The sequence below is a fragment of the Halyomorpha halys genome, unplaced genomic scaffold, assembly GCF_000696795.3.
Source record: "Halyomorpha halys isolate HHAL.00 unplaced genomic scaffold, Hhal_1.1 Scaffold110.1, whole genome shotgun sequence".
NCBI classification, from domain to species: domain Eukaryota; kingdom Metazoa; phylum Arthropoda; class Insecta; order Hemiptera; family Pentatomidae; genus Halyomorpha; species Halyomorpha halys.
The window spans coordinates 1,611,957-1,633,956 of record NW_027112640.1 but is presented as its reverse complement, the minus strand read 5'-3'; the positions used below and the strand labels follow the sequence as shown (position 1 = coordinate 1,633,956).

At 31.3% G+C, this 22,000-nt stretch overlaps 1 protein-coding gene across 2 annotated transcripts; it reads right to left on the bottom strand.

The window, feature by feature from the left end:
* Positions 1–10,123: 10,123 nt before the first annotated feature.
* Positions 10,124–21,750, bottom strand: LOC106677872 (phospholipase ABHD3). 2 transcript variants are annotated; one of them, XM_014416056.2, is made up of 10 exons: positions 21,625–21,750; positions 21,386–21,496; positions 21,140–21,312; positions 20,967–21,067; positions 20,449–20,561; positions 18,905–19,017; positions 18,034–18,210; positions 15,661–15,715; positions 13,579–13,744; positions 10,124–10,352 (listed from the first exon to the last, which is right to left on the bottom strand). In XM_014416056.2, the coding sequence occupies exons 2-10, from the start codon at positions 21,494–21,496 to the stop codon at positions 10,150–10,152; spliced, it is 1,212 nt and encodes a 403-aa protein (XP_014271542.1). In that variant the 5' UTR covers positions 21,625–21,750; the 3' UTR covers positions 10,124–10,149. The 2 variants fall into 2 exon arrangements, with proteins under 2 accessions (XP_014271542.1, XP_014271543.1); XM_014416057.2 differs by having other exon boundaries at positions 21,386–21,538; positions 21,625–21,710.
* Positions 21,751–22,000: the final 250 nt, after the last annotated feature.

Here is a 22,000-nt window from a genome sequence, read left to right as displayed (position 1 = left end):
AAAAAAAAAAAGAAAACTGAGAATATTACAACAATAAGGTAATTTAAGCTAGGATAAATATTACGTAAAAATAAAGTGATAAGAAATTACATATAAATAAAAGGAAGGAAGACATAAAATAGTATCAGTATAAAATAAACAATGATAAGAATAAAAAATAAGTAACAATGGCAAGAGTAAATTTTTTTTTAAATACGTAAAATATACAGTTAAATAAGTACTGGAGATGTACATAAAACAAAAACAATACGGGAAAAAGAAGAAGAAAGTAGACATTAAATAAACGTCTTGAAAGAATAAATATAAATAAAAATAATAATAATGTATATCCATGATATAGTTATATCAATATGATCACCAATAACATCATTCCATTAAAAATTTGGGCCCCTTTGGAGTAAATGTGGCCGGGAGTCAGAAACCCCAGCTCATGTATTGGGAAAATATCCTCGTCACAATAGTATAAAGAAGAAAATCACCGAACTCCTGGAGAAAAAAAATGAAAATGTTTCCAGGTTTCCAGAAAGTGTATTGCAAAGATATAGAGGACTCTATTAGGTTTCTAGACATTCCACCATTTAGTGCGACTAAAAAGGAACACTAATAGTGGATCCTACGATGAGATTCGAAAGGAATGGTCAGGATCAGAGCGTCAAGATACAAGGAGAGAAAAAGAATATACAAAATGTATTCCTCACTCATTCCAGAACAAATGTACAGAGGCATTTGGAGAGAGACGATTTTCGGTTGGTTCAGAAGTAGAGGGACCATCCTCTTTTTGGAGGGGCTGGGTGTTGTGGGGTACCAGGTTCAGAGCATGATGGATACCATTCCGTTCTGGATTCACTGAGAATTCTACATCATCATTTGTATTAGACCTTACCTGGGTATTGTCAACTTTATGAGTCGAAGAGGGGAAAATAACCATAATAATAAAATGTATTTGACTATTCTCAACTAATTCTCTTGCATCACTTTTAATATTGTCTACTGGACTGATCAACATGCTATCAACAACTTGTTTCGAGTTTCTTCTTGTATTGTTTAAGCAATATTTTGATGTACATATCGAAATAAAATAAAAACAATGTAATAAATTATATTACAGCTAAATAAAATTTTAAATTAAACAAATAAACAAACAACGTTATTCAATACTTATATAATATTAAACAAAAAACTCGTCCAGACATGATGATGTAATAGATAAGCTTTATCAGCATGCCTAAGATTTTTAAACCTCTCAATTTGAACTACAATAAACAATAAACGATTATGAAATGAACGCTACTTTTTAAAAATTGGTGTATTTCTTCTAATTGTTTAACGTTTATCTCGATACTTTGGAATAGGAGCCCAGACAAAATAAGAATAAATCCCTGCAGCACCGGCTGATAGGAGCAAGGTCGAATTTATAATCATTTCCATGAGTCAGTCAACAACCTGACATCCTCTCTCTTGGTCAAGGCCGTCCTAAGATCTACCACCAATTAATTATATTGGAAAAAAAATGTTGATAAGTATTTACGGATTAGTTCTGTATTTATCACTGTTTATAATTATTTGAAAAAATCAAAATAGCTGAAAAGAAAAGATAGGCAATAAAAATGTAATCAGTTTCTCAGAAATATATCTCAGTTCCTGATGGATTATTGTAATGATAAATCTATTATATTTCATCAATATTAACCCCTTCTATTTCTTCCTATTCATCAAAATCTTTATTTGAAAGAGCCCCAGTATTCTCGTCCTTATTTATAAGCTTGCTTTTTTTTCTTGATGTACCTCTGTATCTTAATCTGGAGTATTAATTCGAAATTCAGAAGATTCACTCTTCTTTTTTCTTCTATTGAGACTTCCTGCATTTCTCAGTATCCTAACGAAGGACAGAGTAGTGAGTTTAGCTGTTAGCGACAGTATTGTTTTACTACCATCATTATTTTCTTTGGTAACCATGAAAACGCGCTGAATGTTTGAGCTGTGGTGTCAGAAGTGACCAAGTGGCCCCATCAAGTCACCATGTCTTTTTCACTAATTTCCTCCCATACAAACTTCTTAAAGAATAGTCCTTGCTAATCTCTGAAGTCAGCAACATTCAACAGTTTTTAAACTTCAGTTATCTTAGCCTGAGATTCTCATGATGGGTACAACTGCCACACAGCAGGAATATGAATTAGGTGGAATTATAATAAGAAACTGAGCTTGAATGGACCATTTGAAATTGTTCCAGGGATCACCGCCATACAGGTCCATGTTCAAACAATGCAACAGTTTACCCGAGAATTTTTTTTTTTTAAACTTTATTTAATTGATAGATATTACAATCTGACACACTATTGTGGGCAATGATCACATTCATACTAAAATAAAATAAAATAAGAATGAAAATAAATAAATAAATGAAAGAAATAAAAAAAAAGTACATAAAAATAAATATAATCTCTCTTAAAATATATACAAATAGAAGAATAAAGAAAATGAACATAACCAAACTATGTGTATTAAAAAAAAAAAAATATAATATAATCTCTAGTAACATTTACACTCTTATATACAATATTTACACAATCGACCTGAGGATCCCTGATCCCACTCTATCCCCCACGTGTGAGGGGTAGAGCAGAGCTCAAGAGATCCCAGCGCATCCCTCTCGCCGCATCACTGGTAATGAGCCAGTGGAGGCTGAGCAAGTGCGCTAAAGCCGCAAACATTCGACTTGAGTGGAGAATCTGACCATTGCCACAACTCCAATTGTCCATTTTTATTTTACAACAAGTCTCTAGGCTACTGCCATTTCAACCTTCTAGGTGGGCTGTAGGAATGGGTGGAACTAGATAAGGTTTGAACCAAAGGATTAGGATGGTTGGAAAGGTTTATATGGAATTTTGAGAATTTGGTACCCGAGAACATTTAAAACATTTCATCAGTGACTGTTCTTGCAGTCATTTGTTGCACCTCCAATATAGTTCTTATACTGACGTAGGAATACAGAAAGGAAACTAGGTATACAAACGTAATCATTATTACTACTGTAACCATGAATAGTTTTATCATTATTAATATATTTATCATTATTAATATATTTATCATTATTAAGTCCTTTCTTGACGTGTTTTTTCGTTGGGTGGGTTCGTCACTCCCACGCCTATTCTTTTGTGAGTTACTACCTCGAGGATTGTACTTGGTCCTTTGAGACAGAACAGCCGATTTCAGTTCATTTCATTGCTACCCATAGTGACTTAACGAAATAACCCGATCTCATAACATTTCTTTGTGAACAAGTGTGGGAAGTGTGGAATTTTACTTTTGAAAAGTACTGGAACGTTCAAAAACTAAAATTATTATAAATTCCTACTATTTGGGAATATTTTCCAACCTAAGAAATATTTTCGGGAATATTACTATTTTATAAGTTCTTTTCTATTGGGGATACTTCTAGTCCACTTCACGAGGTATTCTATAAAATGACAGTTGAGACGAAATGTCTCTAGAAAAATATTTAAACTATATTTTGATTTTTTTTCGGACTTAAGACACCTTAAACGACGATATAATACAATATTTCATATTTTATAAGTAGTATCGTTTAGTAATTTGAGGTAACATAGACTGAATGGACAATTTAAAACGATTGGACAATAAAAAACCAGCTCGTCAAATCATCGAGAAATGTTCATTTGGATTTTTTTTTCTGTACTTTTTAGATTATAATGCAAACGTACCCTTGTAATATGAAAAATTATCTGTATTACTATGATATTATATACTATGAAATATATATATATATGTATATGTATATACACGAGAATATAACAGGCGACCACCAAGCATGATTCAGGAGAGGAAAGAGCACGCTAGATCAGATCTTCTACCCTAGATCCTAAAACAGATACTCGAAAAACGATAGGATCGAGATGTACACGTCTTATTTGCCGATTTCAAAGCAGACTTTGATTATGTTGACAGATACTGTCTTTGAAAGATCATGACTGAGCCGGGCGGGGATCTCCGTGGATTGATAAGACTGACAAAAGCATATACGAATGATCCTAAATGTAGAGTTCTAATACAAGGAGAGTATCTGAAGCCTTGAAGAACAGATCAGAGACAAGGGACTCTCGTCAATGCTGTTCAACTTACCGCTAGAAAAAGTGATTAGGAGAATATCACACAAAAATGATGGGTTGCACGTCGGAATGAAACATAAAATCCTAATGTACGCAGACAACATTGAGGTCCTATGAAGAAATCAAGAAGCAATCATAACAAGACTTTAATAAGAGAAGCAGAGAAAATCGGCTTGCATGTAACGAAGATAAATGCAAAAAAAACAGATAAACATGTAGAATCAACAAAGAAGCGAAAGAGCTTCATGCAAACTGGAAATCTGCCCAAGACAGTCAGGCATATTTAAATCTGTTATAACCCATGAAGGGTTAAGGGTTTTACTAGATCAACGGCTGTGCAATGAGGTGATTTTGTCAGATTCACGCTCAATGGCCAGATTTTTCCCAAAGTAAGAGTACCCAATTTTTATTTATACTAAGTGAAATATATATTTATAAAGTGGCTTAATTTCCAGAAAAATGGAATTTAAAGGATATACATTATACTTCAAATACCACTTTTCTTAAAATTAGATAGTTAACTATCTTTATTCCAAGCTTCATGATTTGTGTATTGAGAATACACTCTACGAGACGAGTTGTTGAAATATGGAGGTTTCGAGTAAGGATATTTTCCATGTGTAAGCGAAAATAGTTGACGGAGTCTCATGAAATTGATACTAGACCTGTTTCTTCTCAACATTATACAAAAGTATTCTTCTAAAGTAACAACTTATAGAAGGCCATTGCACAAGTTTCCTTTATTATAATTTAATAAAATTAAAAAAAATATAAATTACTTTGGTTAGTACCAAAGTAAACTAAAAACCCAAACCAAGAACAAGGGCATAGTTTATAAACCATTTTTTGTTAACCTCTTGTTTTTTCCCTGGAATTTATTTAGTTTTTTCGGTAATTATGTATATTTCAAGGTTAATTTTTTTCGTTTAGGAACACAACCTATAGAACAAGCCATTATAGAAATATTGGTGTATCTAGCAAACTAGATTTTCGCATGATTAAGTAAAAGTAGTTGATAAAATTAATATTAGACCATGCCTACTGATTTAAATTTTCTTTTATTTTTCAAATTTGGGACGAGCAGTTTTCGAAACAAAGAGGAAAATGTATGCATAACGTTTTTGGAAAAAAATAATTTAGGACAAACATGGTACCATCCCTCACAATCAGATTAACGGCTCCGTAAAATGAAGGAGAGGAAGCAGTATTCAATTAACGAGTGTGAGTTACTAATTAATATTCATAAATTTTCTATAATACTTTGATTGTTTCTTCTCCAGGGATTATTTCATATAGGAAAAACAATTGATCTTTTTATTTAAGAAAAAAATGTTTTTTTTTATAAACTAATTATAAAATTAACTTATAGCCCTATTTGCCATTATGGGATGGAATGTAAAGTCGTGAAATTAAAATATTTTTTATCCATTGTTTAGATTTGACCAAATTTGTTACTATATTGCAGATATACACACTTAAAATACAGGTGAAAAAATTTTATTTAGAAGATATACTATTTTTCATTTCCAATATGAAAACGAGCTTCCCCACCTTTGGTATAGAAGGAGAAAAAATAATTATTTAGATAGTTTATTCATAGTTCAAAAAAAGGGCATATTTCGGTATTGTGATTTTACTGGTTTAAGATGTCTGAACAATTAATCTACTGAACCGTTTATCCAGGTTTGATGAAATTTTCAGGGAGTGCGCAGGATGGTTAAACCTTGGTTAGTGCCAAATTGATTTTTTTTTTTTTTTATTACGTCAAATACATTCGTGGATGTATTTTATTTACGCCAAAGTATTTTCCTTGAATTTTTTTTTAAATTCTACGATTATTTCAAAAACGTTTGGCCGATATGGCCTAAACTTGGAGAAAAGTTGGAGATTGCCCTAGACTTGGTCTAGTATTAATTTGATCAAATTTTAAGGACTACTTATGCTTAAACATGGGCAAAACTAATTACTAGTATACACTTATGCTCGGCCCGTAGATTGTATTGTTAAACGACAGATCATTAATCTTTAAATATGGGTAATTACATCTTCAATTATATATTATATAGGTATTATATATTATTGTATTTAAATGAAAAATAAAGAGGTTTTGAAAATAAATAACAAAATTATAATTTTTTGGATAATTTTCTGGAAAAAAAATTATTGGATAAAAAAAATAAAATAGAGTAGAAGCCATGCCTAAGCACGTCGAAGACGTTTTCATTTGACTTTGGTACTTACTAAAGCTTTTATTTCTTTAAATTTAATTTAAATATAAGATCAAAACAGGTGCAGTGACCTTCTGTACTCCGTTACTTTAACAAAATATTTCTGCAAGTTTTTCAGAAGAAAAATAACTTTTGCTTAGTTACTTGTGGTTTCTGAGCCATATATTTTACTACTTTGGAATACCTAAGATGAATCAGTCAACAATGAATTGGTCTCGACCTAATCATTGAGTGGATGATTCAACGAAAATGCTCATAATTCTATTTCATTTCTTCTAGCAACTAAGCAAGATTTTTTTCACTTTTCGTTTTTATATCGTATTATCCTTTTTCATTTATATATTTTTTATCTAATGTTTTAAGTATCGATATCGTGATATCATTGGAAAGGAATGATAAAATTCTTTTCTTTTACAAGGTTATTCTTTGTGCATATAAACCTTATAGAAAGGTTGCGTAGGTTATCAACTTTTAGATTACAAGCTGGAAATTAGCACATTATATTTATTGTAAATTTTAATGTCTTCTGATATGAGCATTAGTTGATGAAAATTTACTTAAGAAAAATAATCATTAATAAAATAGTATGAAATTAATATTTGGTGCGCGCGTCTGTTAACTTCCAATCTATAAAAAAAATAAAATAAATAACAACTTATTAAATAAATCAAAAATTCGTATCCAATTTTTGTCTCAACACTTTATTTTTCACCAGTCCAACGTTTCGGTCATTCTAGCCATCTTCAATATAATTTCTTACTCACATTAATTTAAAGTTTCTTTTGCAGGCTATTCTGGCCAGGTCATTTTCTTTATTATAAGTTAAAATCCTATTTTTTAAAAATTTAAAATCATTAACATTTAATTTTCCTCTATAAGTTTATCAACAATTAATACACCACCATACAACAAAACCATTTATAACTATATATTTATATTATAAATTAATTAGTTATAAATGGTTTTGTTGTATGGTGGTATTAATTGTTGATAATCTTATAGAGGAAAATACAAAACTTTGGAAAGAAGTATTGTTGCTAGACGGACGGTTGTGCAAGGAGGTGATTGAGTCATAATCACTCTCGTTCGCCAGAGTTATCCCCATTTAAGGTTATCTAGTTTATGGGGTTGGGTTAACTCTAGGCAGAGTTGGGCAAAAAGTACTGCATTGACGAGAGACGAATACTTTTTTATTCGAATAAAAGTACGACTGAACAATCCAAATACATTTTTATTCGAATATTTGAAATACTGTTCCAATAGAATAAAAAATTAGTCCAATACGAAATCAGTCGAATACGTACTATTCGAATAACAATTTGATTTTTTTTTTAAATTTCCTTTTTGTTACCACCTTCAATTTCTAATGTATGAGGGTCCCATTTCACATATTCAGACGAGTAAAAAACGAATGCTATCGATTTTAAGTACGCGAATCGATTTATTTTTACTCTTCTGATTTTTAACATATTAGGTTAATCATATGTTTTTATACGAATAATTGATGATTCGAGTAGAAAATTCACGAATAAACAAGTATTCGTTTCTCGCCAATCGAGTAATATTTGCCCAACTCTGACTCTAGGAAGCTCCCTGTATATAATATTTTTATATGCAATACCACTGTCAAAAAATCTTATTATATTCACTTATATAAATAAATAAATAAACAATAAATTGCACGAGTGATCTAATCCATATCGAATAGGTTAATGGTGATAGCTGGAAAAATATGATATTATTACACCCTTATTTGGACTCTTATCAAAGAGTTAAAAACAGGTAATCATTAATGAAAGTATTTAAATTAAAATATGTTTAAAGCCCAAATCTGCTAAAACATAAACAAATAGCTAATATCTGAAATTCCTAATTCTAATTCTTATATGTAATGAGTACAAATAATCTATGGGTTGAAAAATAATCGATTTTCTTCTGGTTTTGTCAGAAACGAGTTCTAACCCGTACAATTAAATAAAATAAGAAAAATATAACCTATTTGCATAATAATACGAATCAAACTAGATTATTGTTAAATTAAATAACCCATTTACCAATGCTTCCAATAACCACACCTCCTATGAACTCAAAGAGCTTTCTTCTAGAAATAACAGATTTTTATGCTCGCGTGAAATTTGTCATTAGGCTGTGGATCTATAACGTGGGGCGGAGCGTTCTAAAGTTTTTCAACTTAATAAAATCCATTTCTCCAACAGAATGATCAAAAGGGAATATGAATATATCCCATTTCTTAATGAGGTGTAGATAGTTGACCGTAGATTAATGATTGGAGAAGTTTGTCGGGGGTTGCGGTCATCAAAGAATAACATAAATAAACAAAACAATATTTATGTTGTTATTTGCTGACCGCACCCCCCGACAAACTTCTTCAATTATCCATTTTCTTGTTCTGCATTACTCCTTAATTAACAATCCCAAATTATACTTTAAAATAAACATTTGACTATTTTAGTTAATGGGAACTTTGATATATTGTATGAACTTTTATAGATTGCATTTGGGAAATTAACAGTTTACGTCCCAATTAATCTTAATTAATGAATAAAATATGTATGAAGTTGCAGTGCAGTTATTTTCCGGGAAATGGGTACATTGATGAATATATGACGTTTGGTAAGATCATTATGGCTTCAAGATGAAGGAAGTTTTGTATTAGGTACCTCTTCCGAGTGGTGTAGGTTAGAACACAAAACTTTTGGAAGTTTCGAGGTCTGATAAATTTGTTTCTCGCTACATTTGGGCTCTTACAGCGGCCCCTTTGGACCAATGAGATGAAACTCGGTATGCAGGTATCTTTTCTAGACAGAAGAATACCATAAAAGTGGACATGACCATCAACTAGGATCTTCTTAAGGTTTTCTGCACCACAACAGCCCCTACCAATTTGAGTCAAAGGGTTAAACATTGTTTTTTACATTGAATTTTTGTTAGATAAGCGTCTTTTAGGTCTCAACTTTTTATTCCAACTCGTCATATTTTGGGAGAGAGGTGTTAGCTTTACTAAAGCAACTAAACCAATTTGCTAATCAAACTGAAGAGAAAATACGACTTATGAGATGTAGTTCTATTCCTTTAGCTTTTTTTATTATTATTACATGGTGTCATAAAAACAGATGCTTGAGATTTTTTTTTGATAAAATCTTCAGCTTTAAGTATGGCCTGCATATTATGTACTAAACCATACAACGTACAGCTAAGTACTGTACTATATACACTAATGCATTCTGTACAAGGTAAGGTAAGTAATTTGTTCTTGCTCAAACAAATAGTTGCAGAATTTTCCAATAACTTAATCTCCTCGAGATAAGAGGGTAATTTAACGGAGATCAATGCTCCATGAGGAGAAAATATTCTCAACTCATTCTTAGTCATGTTAAAGTAAAATTTCTAATTTCTACTTCGTTGACAATTTGATAAGGTGTTTGGGTTGTTTTACACCCCATTATGAAACTCTGTTTTACCTTTTTCGTTCCCTAGAATTCAATTTCTTCCACAGTTAGTCATTTTAATAAGTTGCAGTATGCCTCTGGGAGTTGAGCATTAACTAGCTAATAATAAGTACATAACTAACAAACTAATAGCTAAATAGTTGTCTGAATTAGTTCCCCTAAAAAACTGGAACTAATGTAGCTATTGACTGTTAGTGGTAGCCATAGAAAGGGTCGAGAACATTGATGGGTTTTCTTACGGGCTACGGTTCCAAACTGTACAATTTCTTACTTAAAAGGAAGAAAAAAAATGAGAGTATCAAAAAGAAAAATGAGATCATTTTTTTATTTCGAAACATCATCTTCTTTCTTAAAGTGTTTTACTCCTTCTTCTTGCAGCATCGTTTTGAAATATTCAGCAAACATTCTGAACATGTACTGTTCTTTGTTTAAAGGAAAAATTCCTTCCAAAAAGCCGATATGCCCACCTCTTGAGGTCAGAACAATACAGAGATTATCCATTCTGTAAGCTTCATCTAGTGGAATGCCTGCAATCATTAAAAAAATCAGACGAAACTATATTAAAATTCATTCTTCAATGCTTTTATGATATAACTCTAAGGTTGGTGGTTTTAATTTACTATTTTATAATAAAAATATATTTTATTTATGATGAAATAATGTTATTAGAGGAATATAGCTGACGTAAAACAATTTTTGGAAAGAAAAATAACCTATAGTTGTACAAGTAAGAAGAATCGGCACGTCGGTCTTGAGTATTATATATATGCATAATGCATCAAACATTACATTTAACATATTGAACTATTCCATAAATAATATGTTATCTAATTGGTATTAGCACTATCTCTGCACAATATTAGAATAATTATACATTATATTATGAAATTAAGTTTCAGGTATAAATTAAGGTTCTGCTATTTAGCGATATTTACAAAATACAAATAGAATTCAAGTAATTATATTATACATGCCGGTAACTATTTCCGCTTTGCTAACGTTTCTTTGTACTTGTATTCTTTGTCTTTTTTTATATTTCTTCGTTTTTTCCACTCTCACATATCTCTTCCCCCTTGTCCCTTCCTCATTCACTTTTCTAGGCATTCTATATTTATTTTAACTTATTATTTTTTTTTTTACTCATTTATATTACTGTGTATCTTTTATCGATATATTCCGTTTTTTTTTTCACTCATAACATTATGTTGATTTAAATTTCTTCCATTATTTTTAAACATTACTTACATATTTTATTATGTATATTTAATTGCACATCATTTGTATTTTCTTCCACATCTTTCATTAAGTATATTTCTTTATTTAGTAGAATAATATTTATTTTTTAATAATTTTTTTTAATGATTTGTTCCGTCTAAATTTTATCTCATCAATATTATTTTTTATCTTCCAATAATGTCAACTTCTATCTACTTGACTTATTGGTATATATATTTCCAAGTTTGTTTGTTATTATTTTATTTTATTAATTTTTTTATGTTTATCTGAATTAAGGTTGTTATCTGGTTTTGTTTTTCAGTCTTAACAGATGAAACCCTAAAATTCAGATCGAAACGTCGGCAAAAATAAATACGTCTAGTTTTTTGTGCACATTTGCTAATCACACACCAGACAAGGGATTTTATTACATAACCGACCTTCTATAAAAACGATTGAATGTTCTAAATCCTTCTACTTCTTATAGAAATCTTCATTTGATAAGTTCTCTCAAAGTCCCACTTAATTACTTAGACAAATATGATTGGACGACTTCCTACTCTTTTCAGCCCTACTCCGTCCTCTTCTATGTTTTTGTAAATAGCTCAATGCTCTAGATTCACCATTCATCGTTCCTTGATTAGACATTAAGCTCTAGGCATGAAGTATGGAAGTATGACTTACTAGTGATTATAGTATGGATATGCATGTCCTATAGATTACCTTCTGAATCTTAACATAAGATTCCGATAGATTCTCTCTATTCAGTTGTGTAAAATTTAGACCATGAAAGGTACATATGACATTAGAAAGATAACTCATACAAAACGTAAATCCCGTTTTGTATGAGTTATCTCTGGTTAATAACATTGGGTTCTTAGGTATGTTAATGATTAAACCAAGGCGTCCTCTTTACCGAGTTGTGTTAAATTAAGTTCTCGAAAGATATACATGTGATTAATTATTAATTAAATAAGGTAGCAAGTAACTTGTACTGAACGAGATTGCACTCTGGGCGATAAAATATAGGTTCTTGGGTATGCTAATGTTTAAAAAAATATATAAGTAATTATTAATAATATTTTAATTTATTCATCTCCAGGGATTATTTCGTATAGGAAAAACAATTAGTCCATATATTTCAGACAAAAATGTTATTTAAAAAAAAAATACTGAGTACTTGAAATAGAAGAAATTTTTTAAAAAAATATTTCAGTAACAAAATAAACCTATAAAATTATTTGAAATCATGATTGGAAAATGAAATTTTTTTTATGCAGATATTTGACTAATTATAATGTATATAATATATATAAGTTTTCTATCGGGCTAAGTGTTTTTGGTTGTTTCAAAGAACTCCGAATTAAAAATAAACTTTTTTTAAACATTTTAAAATAACCACCATTTCGTATTTCTCCCAGCATACATGGCAGAATCATCAATTTTGACTATAGTTAGTTTTCATAGTTTTCATCAAGGCAATAAAAAATTGGGGTTAAATAACTGATTTTTTCCACCATCCAAATAAATGTTTTACCACCAATATCGAATTTTGGCTTAAGTAACGAACTGTTATTAGTACAATGCAATATAATATACGAGGGTAAATCAATTACTATCTGCAATAAAGTTACAAAATTTTATTGTAATCAAATTGGAAACTTACAAGTACATCATTTTTCGACATAGTCCCATTGCTTTTCGACGCACTTGGTCCATCGTTGTAAAACCTTCATGATGCCCAGATAAAAGAAGGTTTCGGTTGAGCTGTGAGCCAGGAATGCAACATTTCTTTTATTGCTTCGTCCGAGGTAATTCGAATGCCTCTATGAGTGGACCAATTTTTGGCGAGGGTCCAAGCGCGTTTGTTTATGCAACTGTGTGAGTTGTTTTGGAACCCATCTTGCATAAACTTTATGAAACCCAAGTCTGTGTGGATGATTTTGTAGGAAGAACTTCGTCGTCGAAATTCGTCAATATACTCGTCTGTCTAAGAGCACCATTTCACGTGAATGCTAAATGTTTTCTTCATTTGTAAACGGTACATCGTGCGTAACATTTGTGCGATCATTTTTGAATTTTTCAATCTATTCGTAAAAATTCCGTTGGGGCAAAACATTATATTTATTATTTATAAACATTATATACATAGAGTACTGAAAGTCTTCAATGGATTTCGGCTCCTGATATGCGTTCCGAGCACAAAATACGGATCACTGTTTGAACGCTGCTCTTCTTTGGTGCAAACATAAAGTGGAGCAGCCATATTTAACAGCACGACAGCCATAACGAAACTAACCGAGCAGCTTAAAACTTGCATAGACATAACAACAAATAAACAAAGCATGCATGATCAACCCAAAACGACAGTGCTACCAATATAAACAAAAATTTAACTAAATTGCGGATAAATATTGACTTACCCTCGTATATGACAAAACATGGTTTATAAGTATTTTCTTAATATACATAATTCATATTGACAAACTAATCTACCAAAACATAGAACTATATATTAAAGAATATAAACTAGTATACCTTCAAGTGGTTGGAATGGATCATCAGCAGCATTCAGGCAGAGAACAGGAATAGTAACTTTGTGAATCTTGTCATGGATGGAAGCATGGTCGTAGTAATCGATAACATCTTTGTATCCAAACTCCTTTGCAGTATATTTGCTATCAAACTCCCTGATTGTTTTACTCTGGAAATTCATAAAAAAAAATATATATATTAAAAATTTTCATAATCATATAGGTACTATATTCATTTCTTCATAATAATTAATTTAAAACTAATTATTAAAACTAACTTCCGTAACTCGAGTTAATACGTGTTTTTTCCTTTTTACGATCTTATTAAATTTCTTTAGGGTCCCCCCGAACTATCATAAAAATGATAGAGATTGATCATTCCCATAAACTACTGACTAATATTCATTCTGATTTTTATCAATATATCGTAGCGAGTTTTAGAAAAAAATATTCTATAGGAGATTAATGATAGTTAAAATACAATTAATTTCATATTGATAACTTTAGTAAAATAAAACTGAGCTATTTTAATTTGGCAATTTTAATATGTAGATGAACTATTTAAATTTTGATTGAATTCTATTCTCGACATTATACAAAAATAGACTTTTTACATTTTTTTTAATAAATAATCTTGTGATTATTAATAAATAAAAAAATAGTTTAATTTAATAATAATCAATGATCAATATTGTACCTTCATAGCATTTTATAATAATAAAACACCTCCACCAAATACTTGTAAATAAGTCAGGTTAGGTTCCTGGCTATTTTGTTTTTCTCCGTGACTAATTTAATTTTCTTAATATTGTAATTATTCTTTTAATGTAGATTTATATTGAGTATATAATTACCTTAAAGACTAATTTAGTTTAATTGTAGTTTTGAATCGTTTGAAACATAGTTTCATTTATTGTGCTTACACTTACTTCCAACTTCCCTCTAACATTGTGCCAAGAAATTATGTGTGGGCAAAGAAAATACGTTTGCTCATGAGTAGGCAAATGTTGTGGATATTATTTAATAAAATTTTAAATTAATTCCAAACTTTCCTTCAAAATCATAAAATAATTAGGATGGATATTTTCGGGAGTACTACTGTTCAACGAAGGTTCGGTGCCCAAGTTGAAAGAGAATTTGAATAAGCCCGCCTACTCAATTTTTTTAAATCATTCACACGGTAGTTCAGAGTTCAAGGAAATTATTAATTGAATCTTCAGCATACTTCAATAAAAAAAAAAAAAATACTTCAAATCAAATATGTGGGGTGATTATTCTTCTTTGAAAACCACTCACAAACTTTTTGAAGTGGTTTCGAAGAAAATGCACTCAATGAGGGGATAAGTGGGAGTGGCGTAAGCGCTTCGAGTCATCTGCCACTTCGATAAGTGACGAAGTTATCCGCTTCATCTGCATTATCAATAAACCTTTATAATATACATGTTGAATTTCTAAATATATCATATTACTCATGAAAGCTAAGTAAACATATATACTTATCTGGATGACAATGGTTCTCTAAATGAATGAGTCCAATGTCCAAGGAGACTGTTTATGTTTTTTGAAAAGTTTCACGTGGTCTTTAGAAAACAATAATCACCTCATATATTTTTATTATTGTTGGAGTTTGGACTACTGCACTCAGACTCTCAACTTTCTTATGAACGAATTGAAAAAGGTTTTACTTGTGTTTTTCTAGAGCCTAGAATTAATTGGAAATTATTTATGATTCTCTGACTCCGCCTGTGATAAAAATCTTGAACGACAGGGGCCAAAAAAATAGCTCTAATCTCTTCCGCGATATTTAGACACCATTTTTTTTCCGTAAAAATATATATATATTTTTAATTTCTTGTTGTAAGTGCAGTAATTTTAACTATTACTACGATATGCATTTTTATGGAACGTTGGAAGATAAGGTGCAAGGTTATGAACAACAAAATAGTAGTTTTCATGAACCAACAAAAGCAAAGTTAACCAAATAACTAATAATAATATTTATAACCAAATCATAGAATTTGGAACTATTTGATGTCATACAAAGGTATAGTTTTTAGAATAATTTAGAAATTACAAAAATATATACCTTAAGAATTTCATCATCTTCTTTTTTGACAGAATCCTCTAGAACGGAGTACATTCTAAAACGAAAGATAAAATCACAATGTAATTGACAAAAGATAAGGAGGAAAGGCACTATATGATACAATATTAGAATATATATCTATTTTTTCTTCTAAGAAGCTCTTCTCCCATTACAAATCGCTCGCAGGTTCTTCAGAGAAGAATTAAATTGCCCTGAAATTACCACCAACCGCCCATATTGATCATCAAGAACTTCTCATTCCTTGCAACAGCAAATTTTGTCAAGGAGCAAGTGAATAATTTACTAGAAAATGTCTTTTAACTGATGGTTATCCTCATCCTGAAAAACTAAACGCAACCAGGATAGCAACTTATACATCGCTTTTGTAGGGATTTCCGAAGTTTGAAGACATTCACTTAGTGAAAACTTATTCTCTACCAAATATTAATCGGACCTTTGCCAGATTAAGAAACTTTACTACGTTGGTTTTGGCTAAAAGTTGTCATAAAATACAGATTCATGAGGAAGATAGAAAAAAAATCCGTTAAGCAGTACTGATGTGCACAAGGGGTTTCGCATTGCGCATACTAGCAGAATTATTTCTATCTTGGATAATAGTTTTGCCCTGGTAATTACCGGGATCTGTTGGAAATCAAAAATTGACGCTAACTGTAATGCAATTATGTTTTTAAGCATAAATTATGTTTATTTAAAAATAATGATTGGATTATCGGTATCGCATGTTGAGTTTCCATAAGTCTTCTTTTATTGAAAAAAAACATCAAATTTAGGTATAGGTTGTTACTTTCCTATTTATATTGTTCCTATGTAGTTTCCTAGTTCCATGATTTAACTGTGAAAAAATGAAATTAAAATATATAATGAAACTTCCTAGAACTAGGAAAGACATATCCAATGTTTAGAGTTAAATACTAGAATTTAATATTTTAAATACTCCTTTCTTGGTAGTGCCTTAGTTAAAACTAAACTTTTTAGTCTTCATTAAAGACATAAGCATTAAATTAAGTAAGCTTCCACTTATCACTTCAGTTATGGAGAATCAAGGTTTTTACTTAAAGTAATTCAGTTGTTTGTGTATGCTTGCACAAATGTGGTAAGTATTTAACGTGTTTATTTTGTTTCAAACAAGGTTAGATAAACTTTCTATGTACATGTTGATATCATAGATAACATAATAATGTTGATATTATTTATTATTATTATATGGGCGATAGAACATGGAGGTCTAAATCCTCGCGCGTACAATACAAATGTACAAATGCATCGCATGTTTCTTGACTGGTTTTTTCGTAGGGTGGGTTCATCACTTCCACACCTATTTTTTGTGAGTGACACACATTGGTAAACGAGCCGTATAAATGCCCGGGGGGAAGATTGAGAGTGATTTTTGTATTATTTTATCTTGAAAAAAGATAAAATAATACAAAGGTCCGGTTGGAACCTGGACTCGATCTGACAATCCTTGGATTGGTTGGTAGACTGGCGCGTTGCCACGCTGCTACCGCTTGCTCCTTTGTTGATATTATAGATAACATAATAAAGTTGATTTTTGCAGTATTTGTGTTTTTATTTCACTATTTTACTGCAAAATGCATATTTTGGGTTGTTAAATTTGGTCTCTAGTGATAATTTTGTGGGATTTCTATCGTAAGGGACTTCCATCCAACTACATGTTCTATCGTAGGGGAATTCATCCAAGGAAGCAGCATTCACAGGGCCACCAACAACTCCATCTTCTGCTTCTTCATCTCCAACTGTTCTCCATCAACCTTTCCAAATCGCAACTCAATAAGATGGGCTCCCAAATCTACACCTCCATAGGAAAAGGTGCTAATGTACCCCTCAGGTGAGTTTTCAGGCTCAAAGGATTTGATAATGAGCCAGTCCACTACCCGCCCCGCAATTTGAAGACTTCCAGTTTTTTCAGTTGCACCTAATTGATGGAAGCCTGGAAGAAGTCGCAGATATCTCAACGAAGATTCGGTTGTAGGCAGTCGGCAAAGTGAGGAGAGAGGAAAGAATTGAATTCACTTCTTGAAATGGAGTGATGTGTACAGAATAGTGGTAGAAATTGAAACAGTGGGAGCGAACTATGTTGTCTAATACTGGAGGGCCGAAAAGTTGAAATTGTATGGGCGTTTGTTACGCAGATTTATGGAAAATGAAAATAAGCTATATTATTAATGTGGAGTTTTAAACTTTATATTTTCTCTTCTTCAGCGGAAATATCTGCTTCATTCGGTTGTTGTTATATGTACGTATTTCTTTATATAGACACAATAGAACTGATAAGACGTTTGATCTCGTAAACTTCAGAATACATTAAATATAAAAAACTAATTAATTAGGTACCTTCTTATGATGTTACAGAGCCTGCTAGCCAAGCGCTTATTCAAAAGCAAATTCAGTACTGGTTTCTCTAAACTTTCAATACCAACGTGAACATTCCACGGAACAGATATTAACATTGCACAAGACAGCGGGGTTTTCTTTCCTTCAGCCGATGAAAGATAGTTACCAAGGATCAACCTTTAAAAGTGAAAATCACAAATTACTAATGCGAAATGTAAATTTTTCAACTGTAATTCAATGTTTACATTAAAATTACTATTTGTTGAAGTTATCATGCATATTTTTAAACAATATTTCTAAACAAACATTTTAAAGGGAATTGATTAGATTTGTAGATTTTAATGACCATAATTATGAAAAGAAATTTTTTAACAATAGCTGATGACTTTCTGATTTCCATTAGTTTAATCACTAGATTATAATATATAAATATAAATAATGGATATGTAAATATTTTACAATTCTAATAATATGATATTAACAATAGCAGGGATATTGAATCAATAGGTCTCTTCCTCCTAACAGAAAGTAGCAACTTTATACAAAGGGGCCTCTACACTCACGAATGTCTTGACTGACCCTAGAGTCAATCATTGGCTTACTGTGGATAAAATAAATTTATTGGAACTAAGAATTGGGACCCTGCCATTTAGACAGAGAGGCACCAGGCTCCTGTAAGGTCGGTCCTGTGTGTTTAGTGTTTACACACAAGGCCAAATCTCCTTACGCAACCACAATTCATTTAGTGGTGACAATGTTTATAAACAAAGAAACAAACAACAGCACGTATAGAGCAGAAAAGTGGTATTAAGCTGTTCCACATTTTTAATTTATATATGGTTGTGAAATAAAAGTAAAAAATATTACATACCCACCCATAGAAACTCCAGCAGCTCCCAACAATGAATCCTTATATTTTGCTTTTACGTGATTAATAACTTCTATCAAATCTTCGTAGTTAGCTGCACAATAAGTTCGTGGGGTCTGGAAAATGTAAAAAAAAAAATAATAAATAAATGAGATCGTAGATGTAAATAATTAAGGGGAACAAGGTTTGGAGTGAGATTAGGAAAGAAACCTCCCGCAGAAGATATCACACTCCCTAGTTTCATGCTGACGTTTCGGCCTAAGTTATAGGCATTATTCCGGGGGTCCGCCACGAAAATGGTCGAATTCGAATCTGTACTACTTTACTTAGAATGCTAAGTTTATGGTTTAACACGCTCAGTCATCCACGGCCCTGAAATTTCTTAATGTATTCGAACGTGTTCCCTGTTGTTTCAGTATTCTCTAATATTTGCCGATTCAGCTCCTAACAAAAAAAATCTATACCAATCTAACTCATGATGGGTCAGGTATTCGGGAACAATAAGGAAGTAATTTTTTTTAATATCACTGGAGGTGATTTTTTCAAATTTCGCGCTCACAAAGGCAGGATTTTCTCCAATTAAGGACACCCAATTCATAGAGACTAGGTGGGCCACAAGAAGGCTCCCGAACACCCGGGAATGACTCACGGTTACAGTAACGGAATAATTATAAACGTTGCTTTATTCTATTGAATCATTTCTGCATCTGATACTAACCGGAGCAAATCATCAAGGACAGATATTTTATCTCTCTGGAATACGAGTCAACTTTCTAATAACTTAATTTAATGTTATAATCAATAATAATAAGGATATCATCTTAAATTAAACTCGAAGGAACTCAAACTTCTCGGTATAATAATTACAGATTCAAAGTACATTAAATGTTTTGTTCACGTCCAACCCTACTAAATTTACTTTTTTGATATTTCCAACTGTCAACTAAAATATTATACAATTTCCGGAGACTTTGGAAATCGATATAAAGCTGATGTATTACACCATTCTAAATTTGTAACTAATATTTGCCGTAAGGAAAAATAAAACAGGAAGGAAAGATTGTAGTCTGATCTCAGTTCTTTTTTCTTATAATTCAAAACATGGAAAAATCAGATTTCACTTTAACAACAAAGTATGCCATGTTTATAGATTCCAATATTATTTTGGAATCTAACTAAGCCATGTTACTTTGACATGTAATGATGTGGCACCGAAACACGAAAACTGTGTGCAAAGCCATCTCCTTGATTACAGATACACAACTGGTGTGGCCGAGTATGTAATTAGTTATCTAGAGTACAACAGATAACTTCTCCTTATCAATTTTTGGCTTATACACATTAGCTGATAAGTAATGTTTTTTTTTTTTTTTTGTATAACAAATATTAAAATATTTTTATTTCATCATAATTAATTTATGATGAATCAAGGGTTTCTATACATCTTATCTAATCAATTAATTCTATTAAATAAAGAGATTGTGTTGTTGTATGATATGTGATTAATTAATCACTTATTAATCAAACAATCATGAAATGATACCCACCTTTAGACGGATTCCTGACCCTCTTTGATTGAAGACAATAAATCTGATTCCGACATCTGCGGCTATCAAAGCCAATCCTCTAATGTAATCAGATTTACTGCTCCCAGTTAAACCTGAACGTGACAAAAATGATTATGAGGCACAGGAGAAATATACTAGTTACAAATTGATTAACTTAAACATTTAAACCGATGAAATCCTCAAGGTGAAGAGATGAGTTGTGTCCTAATTGGATAAGCATAGTCCGAGGATCGATTTGTTGGACTAAGAAAAAATCAAATAAATGGAATATAATTAAGTGTCCTTATCCAACATATAAAGTTAAGTGAAGGCAAATTCAAATGTCCAATACGAATATTTGAATCATTTTCCATATATTTGATTTTCCCTTTGCCTGGCCAAGGGACTTGGGCACTATGATTGTCTAATTAGGATATGGCCTTAAAATACTTTTGTTAAATTATATTTTCAATACAAATAGATAAACATACATCGTAATCGTTAAATGAAAAACCTACCAGGAAGAACTATTACTGTTGGTGCATTGGGAGGCAATCCTTCTTTTGGTTCTAGAGAATCTAAGCATATTTCTCCTCCATCTTTCATTGCCAGAATTTCTCTGAAATTTTACACAATAAATTCAAGTTAAGCAGTAATATAACCAAGAAAAAGCTGTTTAACTTAGTAATACCTCTTATATGCTACCGCTGGAATGGACGATATTCGGACGAATAGAGGAAGGATAGTTTGAGCTCTTGATTCTATACACCACAGCGTAGGCCAGAATTTTTCTTTTAATATTGGCATGTTTTTTTCAATAAACGTATAAAATTTTCCTTTTGGGTTCGTTGCTAATATGGGTTTCTAAATTGACAAATAAAATTATTAAAAAAATAAATAAATAATAGGGCAGATATTAAATACAGTTCACTGATACCTTCACTACTTCGAACAAATAATAAAGCACGTAGCAAGATGCCATCGCACTTCCAAGGTACCATCTTGGGAGGCTGCTGAGCGTGTTTATTGAAGATCCTAACCACTCCATCTAACAGATCAATTGTGTCAACAGTGTTATAGATTTAAAGAACTAGAAAATGTGACAGATGACAGTAGAACATTGCTATATTGTTGTAATTAGATACAAATAAAAAAAAAATATATTTATACACTCACATAGCTTTATATTTCCTTAACGATGTAATATCCCTCCTAAACGACACGGCCCATCCAGTGGCACTCACAGATCAGCACTTGTGATCATGAAACACATGACACCTTCCCACTACCAATTAATCTGATCTAGTTCCATGTCTCGCCGCCGGGTTGCATTAGTAGGCACCGCTTGTATTCTCTTGAGGACTTAAGGAATAAGCAGATAAAAATAATTTAAGTATACTATTGACAATTAATTGCTAATAACAGAATTTTCAGAAAGTGAAGAAGATGTATGGATTAATAAAATAAATCAACTGTTTGAATTGAATTTAAATGCAGATAAGTCGAAGATACATACCACACACCATTGTTGACCCTTGCACAGTAAAGTTGG